General features: G+C 38.1%; 1 protein-coding gene across 5 annotated transcripts in view; it reads left to right on the forward strand.

Moving 5' to 3' along the window:
• Positions 1-218: 218 nt before the first annotated feature.
• Positions 219-15,100, forward strand: part of KCNQ5 (potassium voltage-gated channel subfamily Q member 5) — a 705,402-nt gene continuing 690,520 nt past the window's right edge. For all 5 annotated transcript variants that reach the window (XM_044676058.1, XM_044676060.1, XM_044676062.1 and 2 more), the window contains exon 1: positions 219-616. In XM_044676058.1, the coding sequence (XP_044531993.1) occupies positions 219-616 (398 nt within the window). The remainder of the gene's footprint in view (positions 617-15,100) is intronic.

Genomic DNA, 15,100 nt, shown 5'->3' on the forward strand with positions numbered 1-15,100 from the left:
CCTGGGAGCGATTGCCACTTTCTTCCTCTTCCTCCTTGGCTTGCTCTCCCTCCCCACCCCCTGACCCTAGGAGGTTTTGTTGGCTGGCTGCTTCCCCGCCCCCAGGGCCGCGGCGGTCGGGCAGGCGGGCAGCCGGGGGCTCCATCCACGCCGTCCCGCTCGCATGAGACCGCTTCCCTCGCCGCTGGCGCCCCCCTCCCCGCGCCCGTGGTGATGCCATGCCCCGCAACCACGGGGGAGGAGATGAGGGCGGCTCCGCCGGGCTCTGGCTGAAGAGCAGCGCGGCGGCGGGCGGGGGGCGCCTGGCTACGGGCATGAAGGATGTGGAGGCGGGCCGGGGCCGCGTGCTCCTGAACTCGGCTGCCCGTGGGGACGGCTTGCTGCTGTTGGGCACCAGCGCCGGCGCGCTCGGCAGCGGCGGCGGCGGCGGCAGCAGCGGCTTCAGGGAGAACCGCCGGGCGAAGCACGGAGCCCGGATGAGCCTGCTGGGGAAGCCGCTGGCTTACAACAGTAGCCAGAGCTGCCGGAGGAACGTCAAGTACCGGCGGCTGCAGAATTATCTGTACAACGTGCTGGAGAGACCCCGAGGGTGGGCGTTCATCTACCACGCGTTCGTGTGAGTACCCCCCCGAGGCTTGCCGCCACGGGCTGCGCTGCCAGCAGGCGGCGGGCGCAGGGAGTCGTGCAGTGCAGTGCCGTGCTGTGGGTGGCACCCTCGTCGTGCCTCTTCCACACAGACTACTGCTCCTGGCGTGAATGTGGCCATGTGCACCGCGCCCCAGGACGCGCGCTCTCCCCCGCCCGCAGCCGGCGCCTCCATCCAAGAGCCCTGGACAGGGCGCCCTGGCATGGAACTGTTTTTCTCACACTCTTATTCACACGCACAGACACACACACACATACACACTTGCTTCTCCCTCACTCTGACCTCAGGTTCTTTCCACTCTTAAACTTGCCCCGTTTTCAAGCCAGGCAGTATGGTGTGCTTCTTCCCTCAGCATCTGCGCGGCAAGATGTGTGAGAGGCAGGTAGTGAGTCCTCAGAAGCGGGGTTTAGCGGTGCTCAAAGGGAAACCCTTGAGAACCAAGCCCAGTGGTCCGAAGCTTTAAGTTGGAGATGTAAGGCTAGAATTGCTGGGCAGTTAATGGTCTAAACGAGAAAGGAGAGGAGGTGTCAGAGAAGTGGGGAACATAACATTTGGAACCTCCGTGGTAATCATTAGCATAAATAAGGTATTTAAGGGAGAAAAGTCGCTCCAGTTTAGGCTAGCCGGGAAGCCGATTTCACTACTTCCAGAGGGGTACGTAGAGCCGGTTACTGGTAGAGAGAAGTTAGCCAAGGTTTGGGATGAAGCTGCCTAAGGGGTGGGGTTGGGGGGGAGAATAATAAAACAACAAAAATTGGCGTTCCAACTACTGGGGCTGGTGATAGCGGTGATGTTACAAGTTGGAATGTGTGCAGGCCTTATAACAGCAGAGACGCGTTCGGGGGCTCAGGCTGCTCCAAATCTGATATTAATAAGATGCTTCCTAAAGTGGCATGAGCTGCTTCAGACTCTTGGGCAAGGGATCAGGCAGCAGTTGAGTTTCCAGCAGCACCATCCTGGCTCTAAGTCAATATAAAGTGTGTGTGTTTAAGCAAAACCCTCACCAGCTAGCAGTGAATGCTTAATGAGAAAATGATTAGAAGCAAATGTTGACTTTTCCCTTAGGCATTTAAAACCTTTCACTGGTTTACTACTGTTTTCTCCACAAGGTCCATTCATCCCCTCAGTTCTTTTCCTAGTGCAATTTTCTGTATCTGTCCATTTTAATGCTGTTTTAGAAAGCTCACCTTTCCTGTCTTTTCCCTACCCTCCAAATGAAATTATAAATCAGTTTTACAAAGAGATGTTTGTAGAGAAAGTTTTCAATGCATTCCTTATGTCTCCTGGAATCTTGCTTTGAAAAGTTCCTTGCCTGGATTTTTGTGCGTACTGTCTATGGGAAGAGCTTCCCAAATATTTTTACCCAAATGTAGCTCTCACTATTATCGAGGCATTGACATATTAGCCTGAAACAGTTTTCCAATAAGAAAGTAACAGAAGCTGAATTAGTATGTGATTCCTGAGTTTGACCAGGTGGAGCTCTGCACTCTGTGGGACTCTGGAGTGTGACAGTTTTTATAGTCCAAGATTGGACTACACCCAAGTCTTGTTTAGCTTACCTCCATCATCTTAGCATGTTATCCTTTATACCTTCCATTAAGAAGGTTGTTGCATCATAATTAAAACAAAAAGCATAAGTGATTGTTATGTATGTTCTTTAAATTGCAACATATTCACATATGTTTCTAAGAATGTTTTCCTTTAAATAATGGACATAGTTGTTTTTTTGGGTGTTCAATCTAAATTCATAAAGTCATATTAGAGATCTTAGTAAATTCATTGGTATGTATTAGTGAAGTATTTAACAGAAATACACTCATAAGATTCTGAAGTTGCTTCTTAATTAAAAAATTTTACAATATTTTACAGGGTCAAGATAAATTACTCATTCAGTATTGGGGAAATGTTTGCAGCTACTAAGGTTATAATATTGCCATTGTATTTCTAAGAGTTGTCCTACAATATCATTATCTTGTTTACAGTAATTTTTCAAAGCATCACCCTTGTTTAAGGCAAACATTCATTCCCCATTAATTTCAAAGTAGCTTTGCTAATTATCTTAGGACAATAATAGATTAACCCATCATGAATAAACCTAGGGATGTCTTTCAGAGGTAGCAATAAGTGGAAAAAGAACTTTGTATGCGTCTGTATAACTAGTGTGAAGTGTTCCATATGCATTTTGAGAGTCCACTACTGTAGTTCCTAAGGAATTAGAAAGGGATGCTAAATCCACTGTAACAACAACAAAAAAAAAAAGTGGATGGTGGAAGAATCAATCTTTCTTTTACCCTGTTCTCTGAAAATTATGTGGAACATCAGAAGATCCTGTGTAAAGATGTTACCTTCACCTTTTCCAATTACCATTTCCAATAGCCTGGAAGATAGCAAATTTATGAAAAAGCTAATGAAAGCATAGTTGGTTGAAAGAGCACCTCTGATAATTTTATTAATAATAAAAGACTTTGTAAGAAAATTATTTCTAGAAAAGTGTGACTAAATAATAATATGACCTGCCAGCCTGGGAATCCCCAAATCCTACTTTAATAACAGTTTTTGTAGCATGTATTTTGCCAAGAACAAGTATACGGTGATTAATGAGGTACTTTAGGGATAGATTTACTTAGCAGACCAACATTTTCACTGCCAAGAAACAAGGAAGGCACGTCTAAAGTTATGTTTCATGTAGAGAAAGATTCCTATTAAGTAGGTAGAAGTTATTATTAAATCATTGTGACCGTGTAAAAATAGCATCTACAGGTTTTTGTTAACAAATATTACAACCTACTGATAGGACTACTAGAGGAATCAAAGTACTCCCTAGCTCTTTTCCTTTTTTCTCTACTCTTCAGAAAATGAGGAGGATGGAGGATGGCTGTGGGATAGATATATTAACCTGGCAGTTATGTTACATAGTGGAAGAACTAAGTTCAAATCCAGCCTCAGTTACTTACTTGCTGCATGACTCTGGGCAATTAACTTAACCTTTTTTGCCTCAGTTTCCCTATCTATAAAATGAGCCAGAGAAGGAAATGGCAAACCACTCCAGGATTTTTTGCCAAGAAAACCTCAAATGGGGTCAGGAAGAGTTGAATAGGACTGAATAACAACAGATAGTAGAAATGGAACTGAGGGGAGAAGTAGAACTCACATGAATTGTAATGTTTATTAGGCACTTTTTAAGAATTATTATTTCTATTGTCTTTTAACTTTGTTAAGTGATAGGGACAGCAAATGGACCTATAATTTCATTGGCATAGAGAACTCCTGGATGAGTAAACTCCCTCTACCAATGCAGGCTGGCACCTTCTGGTATACTTCTGGCCTAACCTCAGAGCTCTGAGAGGTCATGACTTGTTCATGAGCCCACAACCAGTATGTGTAAATGCAAAGGAATCTATGTTTTCCTGTCCCTGAAACCAGCCCTCTTTTCACTGTGTCACACAATCACTGTGTTTGTTTTTTAGTTTTATTAAATAGCCACTTATACTTGGTATTTTATTTTATTATTAGTTTTAAATAACCCTTACCTTCTTTCTTAAAATCCATACTATCTGTTGCAGATCAGAAGAGTGGTAAGGGCTAGGCGATTGGAGTTAAGTGACTCACCCAGGGTCACACAGCTAGGAAGTGTCTAAGGCTTACTTTGAATCCAGGACATCCCATCTCTAGACTTGTCTCTATCCTCTGAGCCACCTAGCTGTCCCTGTGTACTTGGTATTTTAAAAGAGCAGGTTTGTCTGCCTTTAGATATCTCTTTTCTTTTAGTAATAACTTTTAGGTGACTGATACAAATGTGAAGTTATGCATATTTCTGAATGCTTTACCACGACACTCCCTTCCCTTTTGTTTCTTTTGCCTTTTAAAAAAGTCTCAGTGTAAGAAGGAATGTTTGTAAGTAAAAGAACAGAGGAAGGACATTCATATATAAATGTGCGTGTGTGCATGTTTTTAAAGAATTACAAGGAGAAAACCATGTTGCAGGCACATGTAAGTCACCATTTGTTACTGTATCAAACCTCTAAATTAATGTATCTTAACTTAGATTAGATTCTGATTCTGTGATCTATACTTTGGAGAAAACCAACCTGCTTATAAGCTAAGACACAGGATAAGAAAATATCTTATTAAGTGGTACCATATTTTCTAAAGACAATTCTAAAGAGATTTGAGGTTCTTAGAGTGAAGTTGGAGAGAGTTAATAAGGAAAAAAGTGTAGAGTTAGGAGACAGGCAACGTGGGTCCAATTTTATCACCAATTTGGGCAAATATTTTTCTTTCTTTTTACATAAGTTTCTTTTTCTGTAAAGTGAGACTAATAACTCATACAATAATATTTTTAAATGTCCCATTCATGGAAAACTTTACAATTTAGTAATTGCTTTATTAGTCAACGAGGTGGCACAGTGAATAGAGCACTAAGTCCAGAATCAGGAAGACCTGAGTTCAAATCCAGCCAGAGACACTTAATAGTTCTATAATTATGGGCAAGTAATTTACCTCTCTATTTGCCTCAGTTTCCTCAACTATAAAATGAGGATAATAATAGTATTGACTTGCAGGGTTGTTTTGAGAACCAAATGAGATAATATTTATAAATTATTTAGCACAGTGCTTGGCCACAGTAGAAATTACATAAATACTTATTCTGTTCCCTGCATTATTATTCCCAATGAATAGAAGAAAAACACGAGACTCACTTGTATCCAGTCACAGAGATAGTAAGTGGCTACTCCAGAATCAGCCCCAGGTCATCTGATTCCAAATCCTGAGTTCTTTTGTTTAGCTACATACCTGACCTCTAACTAGGGTATAATGAGCAATATATACTATATCATATATATATATACACACACACATACCTCTATATGTATATGAAAGTACTTTGAAAAGTATAAACAAGTACACAAACATGAGGTACTATATATGAGATAAGAAGGAAACTGGGCTGTCCCTCATCTCCCACTTTTCTCCATATATCCCAAAAGTAAAGCATCAGAACTGTGTGCCTGATAAAGTTGTAGTTTGTTGGTGTCTATTCAGTACAACTTGTTTATTTACTTACAACTTGTTATTAATTATGTTGTTTTGAAATAATTTGCTTCCTTGAACATTTATTAATCTGTATTTTCAATGAGTTGGCTAGTATTAATTAAGCACCCACTATTTGCCAGGCACTGTGTTAAGTGCTAGATTTGTAAGATTTGCATTTCATTCATGTTGCACCAATACCAAAAATCACTTACCACCATTATATTTAGAATGCCATTCGTTTTACTCTGTTCATATAGTAATATGCAATATTTTAACACCAGCTACTTGCTCGGTTTCCACATAGATAAATATTTCAAGTGAATCCTTTTTGGACTGAGAACATATTGAAAAGTGTTAAAAAATGAAGAACTAATAATGTTGGGGAAATTGTCTATAATATAAAACTCAAGGAAAGCAAATTTCCAAATAGAATGAAGTCATGACACAAAAGCACTTGTAAACAAGGAAGAAAGCCAGCTGCCTTTAGATAATTGCTTGCAAAGAAGAAGTGCCAATTTTAATTTTTAATTGCAAATGGCTATTTTGGCAAGTGAAAATGCCAACAGTATCTTTTATCTTAGCACAGAGGCATGAAGCAACTTGAAACCCCCTTGTAATATAGCAACCACTAGTAGTCCTATTTTATGATTTGTGGGTGTTTCTATTTTAATTTCCTAGGTCTTCAGTTGTTTACAAAGAACATCCATGCAGTTTTATTGGGTCACTAACTGGAGCACAGGTTGTTATAATGAGTGCATCTTTTCAGAATAGGTAAAATAATTTGATAATTCTTGATATTTTAATTGATTTGGAGGAAGACAGTTTCAATATGCCATTACATAACATCATTTTATATAAAAAAGTAGTCTTCAGTTTTTAAATTTAGGTAAAAATAATTGAGTGAGAGAATAGATTTGTGATATCATTGGCATATCGACAACTCCTAGATAAGGAAGCTCTTACTACATATTCTTAGAATTGCCCAGAATACCAGGTTAATTGACTTACCTATAGTAACAGGGCCAGTATGTATGAGAGGTAGGATTTCTTGACTCCCAACCTGGATCCCTATGCTATGCTGCCTTTCATATAAAAATCAATTTCGGGAGAGAGGGGGTAGCTGGGTGGCTCAATGGATTAAGAGCCAGATATAGAGACAGGATTTGGGGGGTTCAAATCTGGACACTTCCTAGCTGTATGACTCTGGGTGAGTCACATCTCCCACTGCGTTTGGAGCTTTTTACCACTTTTCTGCCTTAGAACTAATATACAGTATTGATTCTAAGAAGGAAGGTAAGAGTTTTTTTAAAAATCAATTTGAACTCTATGATCACCTTGTACTTTGGCAAAAGAGGTTTTTGCATGCAAATAGACATCTCTAGATTTTTTAAAAAAATTTTAACCCTTACCTTCCGTCTTGGAGTCAATCCTGAGTATTGACTCCAAGACAGAAGAAGAGTGGTAAGGGTAGGCAATGGGGGTCAAGTGACTTGCCCAGGGTGACACATTTGGGAAGTGTCTGAGATCAGATTTGAACCTAGGACTCTAGGCCTGACTCTCAATCCATTGAGCTACCCAGCTGCCCCCATTTTTTTTCATCTCTAGGTTTTTTAAAAAAACTGTTTTAGCAGTTTGTGTCAACTGAAATTTTTTAAGTATTCTAAAGGCTTGTTTCAAGATGGATGGAACTTGGGTCATTTTATAATTCAAAGAATATTTAAGTTTAAGCTCATGATATGGCATGTGACAAACTTTTCTAGAACATACTTTTAAATCTGAGTTTTTGTTTTAATTGGTGAAATGTAATTCTGCTGTTAGTCTGAGATAGGTAAGATTTACTTACAGAATGTTGTCATCATCACCTGTACACCATGGCCATTCATGCCTAACAGGTACTATAGAACCCACAAAATAGAGAGAACAGTGGGGGAGAGACGGACAGACAGACAGATGACAGACAGAGAAAAGAGAGAAAGAGAGAGAGACTGTCTCAGCATCATAATTTAACAACCCTACAAATGTTTACTGGTTTTGCTAACTTGACTCTCTCAGCAACCTGGATTCTGGAACTTGCTTCGTCTGAATTCCCAATACTTGACTAATCTTCTCTACTCAAGCTGACCTCCCTGGATTTGATCACTGCCTACCTGGATTTATGATTATTTACTAGTTCTCTTCTAATGAATGAAACTTCAGCCTAGGCCAATGTTATCTTGCCGCTGTCCTTGTTTTGGTGTAAGAGGATCTTTTTTCCTTTTAATCTTTTAGAGGTATATTGATATACTCTCCTAGTAGAGAAAAATAAAACTCACTAATGAACCTGCCCCTCTGCAACCAATTTAACATTTAGGAAGTGGAATAAATTACCTTATGGAGAGTGGGGACCCCCCAACTTTAAAGTGAAGGTTGAATGACCTTTGGCTTAGGATGTAGTAAAAGGACATTTTTAGGTCATGTCTAGATAGTCTTTGAGGTTCCTTTTAACTCTGAGATTCATGGATTCTCATTAACTTCTCATTAAAGTTTTTCAATGATCAAAAGTCTATTTTCTCTCCCATCATGCTCCCTGATGCCCACTGGAAAAAAAGAAAAACAAAATCCTTGTAACAAATAAGCACAGTTAAGCAATATAAATGACTATACTGACCAAGTCCAAAAGATTTATGCCTCATTCTGCATCCTGAATCCATTACCTCTTAGTCAGGAGATGTGCAGCAAGCTTCACTGTATTCTATAAATAAATTCCATTTCTTGGTTCAAAGGTAAGCCTTGACTATAACAATCATGTTCCCTGATCACCACTTTAAAAAATGAGTTTCTTTTAAACATTGCCTTCTGTTAGAATCCATTCTAAGTATCCAAGTTTCAATTTTGAAGCAGAAGAGTGGTAAGGACTAGGCCATTGAGATTAACTGATTTGCCCAGGGTCACACAGCTAGGAAGTGTCCATGGTCAAATTTAAATCTCAAACTTCCCATCTCCAGGCATGGCTCTCTATACACTGAACCTGATCCTTTTGTTTTTAATGGAAATATGTTGGGTGCTATGAAAGAAAATAAAATATATACTATTCATCAATGTTTAATTGAACATGAAGATGAATAATTTGAATGTGTACAATATTATGAAGCAGACTAGAGGGAGAATCCAGGAAAGTAAGGAGGGCTCTTCCAACTTTTGTCTTCTCCTAGAAAGTACATTTCTTAGGATAATATAAAGTATAATTAATCATATTCTATGCCTTGCCAATTTATAAAAACATCACTAAACTAATCTGAATTTGTCTCACTACTTACTTTAAGATGTACCCAAACATCCTTTTCTTCTTTTTTTTCAGTGGATTGAAGCCTTAAAAATAATACTTGGTCTATTTAATTCTGAATTTAACATGACATACCTAAGGATACATAATATCCAGTCCAATGTTAGCAACTTGAGGTAAAGGACTATTTCTTTTTTTTATGTGGGAATGGGATCTAATTGGTATAGGGAAATAGATCTATGATTTCATTGATTTAAGCAACTCCTGGGGTTGAAACTCACTTTATCAATACAAATCAGCCACTTTTTAAAAATAACTTATCCACTTAAAGTTTAATACAGGTGTGACTTAGAGGCTTTTTGGCCTTTTCACACAGCATTTTTTAGAGGCAAGATTTAACTTGAACACAGGTCTGCATGACCTGTCACTCTATCCATTATTCAATCCTACCTCTCCTCTCCTACATAAAGTATGTTCTGTAAATGTGTGTTGAATTGAATGGAAGATTCAAATGATATCTTGGAATTAGGGTGGATTTCTTGATTTATATAACTGAAACAAGTGAAGCATATAGCATTTTAATAAATCAAAAATGAAAGCATTAATGGAAGTATAGTGATATAATTGATAATAAGGTAATATGACAGAAACCACAAGGTCGGAATAGACTGTACTCATTAGGAATGGGATCCAGCAGTATCAAACGATTCAGAAGTTAAGGGAAAATACTGAGAAAAGTTCATTGGATTGACCTTTGAGAGAGCAGTTTCAGTATAACGGCAGGGATAGAAGTGAGATTTCAATAAGTTGCAGAGAAAGTTTGTGGTGGAAAAGTGTAGGCATCTGGCAAAGATAAATTTTTCATACCAAAAAAGTATTTGAAAAATAACTGAAAGATAGATTCACAAGATCCTAGACTGAATAGGACTCACTGAAGTCATCTAGTCCAGAGTCATCAAATTCATGCCTAAAAATCTTCTGAGTAAAGACTGATCAAAATTAAGATGATTTTGAGCGATGTTTAACAAAGTAAATAAAAATTAAATATAATATAGATAATGTTAGTTTGTGATTTTCTGCAATATGCAATGTAAGAATTCACTTCTATTTAATGTGTTCTAGTTTAACTCTTTCATTTTATTGAGGCTAAATGACTCACCCAAGGTTATACAGGTAGTAAGTAGAATACTAAACAGATGGAATAGGAGAGCCAGAATTTCATTTGATGTTGTTCAATTGTGTCCAACTCTCCTTGACCCCATTAGGGGTTTGCTTGGCAAAAATACTGAGGTGGCTTGCCATTTTCTTCTTCTCCTCATTTCACAGATGAGAAATGGCTTGCCCAGGATGATACAGCCAGTAAGTGTCTACAGATAGATTTTAACTCAGAAAGATTCATCTTTCTGATTCCAGGCATAAAACTCTATCTACTGAGCCACCTAGCTACTGTTAGGAGTTGAATACCTCTTTATTTAAGGCAGGTAGGGAAGCAGAGAGAAATAATGAAACTGATGGGCTTTGAGTCATGGTAGAAGACATAAGTTGAAGAAACTCATTGTATTAAGTTAATTTTCCCAGTAAAGGAGGATCACATATATCATAAATAACAATGAGGATGGGTTATGGTTTGGATATTGAAGTAAAAAGAAAAGATTTGGGATACTGACTTGAGGAAAAGAAATGGACTTTTTTACTGTCTTTGACTATAAATGCTTTGTGTTCCACTTGTATTTGTCTTTTAATTGTTCCTCGAGTACATGATAGGTTCTGCACCACTGTACATGAGGTTCCAAAAGGCCAGAACATCTTGCATTTATTCCTTTTTTCTTATCAATACCATGCCCCTTATCTAAGGTCCTTTTCACTTTCCAGCTTCCAGATTGTGCCAATTTTTTCCCTTCTTGACTTATATTTATTGTCTGCACCATAAATTATTTCCATTTTATTATATTCTGCCTTGCATTATTCAATAATTGTTTCATATACCTAAGTCTTGTTTTGTCAGCAAGATTTCAAGCTCTCAATGCAAGTCTCATATCAAGTTTTAATACAGTATATACTTGTTAAATTCTGCATATTTCTTTATCTTGTCTCACTGCTACATTTCAGTTCTGCACATTATTAACAAGAAGCTCTTTTATATTTTAGTGTCTTAAAATATTTTTGCAAATATGACCAATGAAAGCCTCCCTTGTTTGAATTATATAGACTTAAATTGCTATAACCACCCTCTGATTTTGTTTCTTCTCCAACTCTAAAAACATTTTTATATTTTCATTGCATTACATTGATACCTCATTCAAAATAGTATTTGATTGTTTTATTTCTGTACAATAGGAGCAGAATACAGGAAGTCTATACTGCTACTTGTCCCAGCCTTCCAAAATGAATCATATTGATAGATCTTTTGGGTTGTTCAGAACAATACTCTTCTACCTTCTTCATTTCTTCCCTTTGCTTTCAATTTATCTGCATTTTTAACATTTCCCTTATTTATTTATTCCTTTATATTTCCTTTTTATTCCAATCATTGTAGTATTTCAGTTTTGCCACAATCCATTGCTGTTCTGTAACTCTTACTTTATCTTTCCCACATCTAGCTTTCAGGAGGAGTACTTCTCCATTTTATTGCCTGGCATCATTTGTAATCTTATATGTTCTTACCTCTAAAGGAACCTCCTAGAGGGAACTAATAATGCACTAACACTTAAAACCATAAGCATGCCCTGAAGCTACCTGATGTAAGTGGCAGTTGCTATCTAATTTAATTTAATGCCTTCTACTCTTTAGTTCAACATTGACCTCAGGCAGGACAACCACCAAGGGGAAAGGAATTCCAGTTTCCTTACAGCATCAATGCAGGAGTTCTGTTTCTGTTTTATTTTCATTGTTGTTGTTTTTTCTTTAATGATTGGGCTGGTGGGATCAGTGGTCAGCATTTGTTTAAGAAAATCCTGGGATCAGGTCTAAAAAATTCTTGGTAAACTTCTCTGCTGGCATAAATAGAATTTCAGCTGCCATGAGAGAGAATTTGGGTTTTCCCTAGTGTATATTTTACAGTATTACCAGATAGGATCATTAAAAATTGAGTGTCTTGAAACACAGAAATATGTCTCAATATTTTCTGAGTATGTTCTCTTAGCCATATTTAAATATTAACTTTTTAAGACATTTATAGGAGATTGTCCTCTTTCATTGTATGGGAAGTGAAGAAGTAGCGATGATGTTCCTGCTAAGATTTTTTTAACCATTTATTAATATTCATTTTTAACATGGTTACATGATTCATGCTCCTACTTTCCTCTTCACCCCGCCCATGGCCAATGCACATTTCCACTGGTTTTAACATGTGTCATTGATCAAGACATATTTCCAAATTGTTGATAGTTGCATTGGTGTGGTAGTTTCGAGTCTACATCCCCAATCATGTCCACCTCAACCCATGCATTCAAGCAATTGTTTTTCTTATATGTTTCCTCTCTTGTAGTCCTTCCTCTGAATGTGGGTAGCGTTCTTTACCATAAATCCCTCAGAGCTTTCCTGTGTCATTGCATTGCTGCTGGTACAGAAGTCCATTGCATTCGATTTTACCACAGTGTATCAGTCTCTGTGTACAGTGTTCTTCTGGCTCTGCTCCTTTCGCTCTGCATCAGTTCCTGGATGTCTTTCCAGTTCACCTGGAATTCCTCTAGTTTATTATTCCTTTGAGCACAATAGTATTCCATCACCAGCATATACCACAATTTGTTCAGCCATTCCCCAATTGAAGGACATACCCTCCTTTTCCAGGTCTTTGCCACCACGAAAAGCTCTTGCTAAGATTTTTGCCTACAGACATCACAGAATTAGTTGAGTTCAGCTTTAAGGTCCCTAGAGGAGTAGACTTGAACCTGTCATAAAATCCTGGAGAACAATAATTCTTTTGGTCCAAGGCTGACCATCCTGGTCAAAAATAAAAACCAAATATGTCAACAAGAAAAAATTTCAACTTTTTCTGTCCCAGAAATGTTTGCAGAATTATAAATTTAGAAACCATCAAGTCCAACTTCCTTATTTTACAGATGAAGAAACTGAGTCAGAAAAGTTAAATGATTTGTCCAAGGTTACATAGACAATAAGTATCTGAAGAAGAATTAGAGCTCAGATCTTCCTAACTTCAAATGCAGTTTGTTATCCATTATGCTACATTAATACCAAATGCTTAGGTGTATGTGTGTGTGTGTGTGTGTGTGTGTGTGTGTTTCCCTGTTGCTGGTTGTTTAGAACCCTCGTGTAAAATCACAATGTTATGCTCATTTTGGCGGCACATATACTAAAAATGTCAAATCAATGTTGTCTCATTTGTCTCTTCGCGAGACACACAGCATCCATGTAATTGTAGTATCAACTATTTTTCTTTGAATAAGTAGATATTAAATTCTGATGAGCTGTGTGCCCTAGCAGTATTTTAGAAAGATTAACCCAGCTGCAATATCAATACTTGAAGGCTGTTCAAAACAAGATAACCAAGGTGGAAAAAATACTTGAGTTCCTACTATACAACTATCAGTGGAAAGGACTATGGATACTGAAGCCTAGAGGAGAGAAAACTTATGGAGACATGGTAGCTATCTTCAGATATCTGAAAAACTGTCACAGGAAGAAAGGATGAATTTGTTTTGTTAGGCGCCATAAGACTGATTTAAGGATATCAGGTCAAAGTTTCAAAGAAACAAAATGAAGTTTGATAAAGGAAAAAATGACCAAAGAAAGATCTATCTAGTAGTAGAATTAGCAAGGAAATGTATTTCCCTCTTCAGATAAAGAGTAGGAGACCATGTGACAGGTGTTTTCTATATAAGGCATGGGTTAGACTTCATGATCACCAAAATCCCCACCAACTCTGAAATTGTGAGATTCTTTGGGGTCATCTATACTTACTGTAGTAGGAGATAAATACAAATGATCAGAGACAAGATGATGAAAACTTGAACAAGGACAGTAATTCTGGAAACAAAAAGTAAGGAATTTGTAGTGGAAAAGGAGAAGAAAAGACAAAGTAAGTCCATGTTATTAACAGAGTCAAAAGAGGTGCTAAGAATGGAAAAGGAAGGAGTTTGTGAGGAATCCAAAGTCTCAAAATGAGTAACTATATCATTGGCAAAAAAGAGAGACATCTAAAAAAAGGGGGGTGATTTTAAGGGAAAGATCACCAATTTAAATTTACACATCACTGTGTAGGGTGATAAAGCATCAAAGTGGACATGGCTATTGACTACTTGGAGGAGCATGATTGACATCTGGGAGGGAGGAAGGAGCTGGAAATTTGAAAATTATTGAATAAAAATTGTTGCTGAAGCTGGGAACAGAGTGAGAAGGGAAGGGTGGAAACAGACAGACAGGAGACACACAGAAAGGCACATAGAGACAAAGAGACAAACACAAGGGGGGAGAGAGAGAGAGAAAGAGAAAGAAAGAGAAAGAGAAAGAGAGAGAATATGAAAAAAGTAAAAGAGAAGAATTGAGATTTTTGATAGACCAGAATTTAGGGTGTAAGACAAAGACAATCAGTGAAGGGAATAGAAGAGTTTGCTAAGAAGAAGCATAATATAGTGGAAAGCCAAGTTCAAATCCTGGTACTTTAATCATTTCCTTGTGATCTATTGAACCTGGCCACTAAAATTCTTTAAAAAAATGAGCAGACAAGGAAGAAAGAGCCTAACCAGTGATAGCAGCTATGCAGACATGGAAGACTTCAGCTCAAACTCAGAGGACAATAAGTAAAAAAACCTATTTCAAAACTCCCAGAGAAACACAATTAAATAACCACAGGCTCAGAAAGAGTTTTTGGAAGGACTTAAAAAGGACCTCAAAAACCAAATGAGAGAGGTTGAGGAAAAAATAGAAAAAATATCAATTCAAGATCATCAATAAAATTATAAAAGAAAAATCATCAAAAAGAAAAAGACATCCAGAATCTCACAGAAGAAAATTGTCTATTAAGAAATGGAATTGGGGGCAGCTGGGTAGCTCAGTGGATTGAGAGTCAGGCCTAGAGACAGGAGGTCCTAGGTTCAATTCTGGCCTCAGACACTTTCCAGCTGTGTGACCCTGGGCAAGTCACTTGACCCCCATTGCCCACCCTTACCACTCTTCCACCTAGGAACCAATACACAGAA

Source organism: Gracilinanus agilis, chromosome 4 (genome assembly GCF_016433145.1).
Source record: "Gracilinanus agilis isolate LMUSP501 chromosome 4, AgileGrace, whole genome shotgun sequence".
Classification (NCBI taxonomy): Eukaryota; Metazoa; Chordata; class Mammalia; order Didelphimorphia; family Didelphidae; genus Gracilinanus; species Gracilinanus agilis.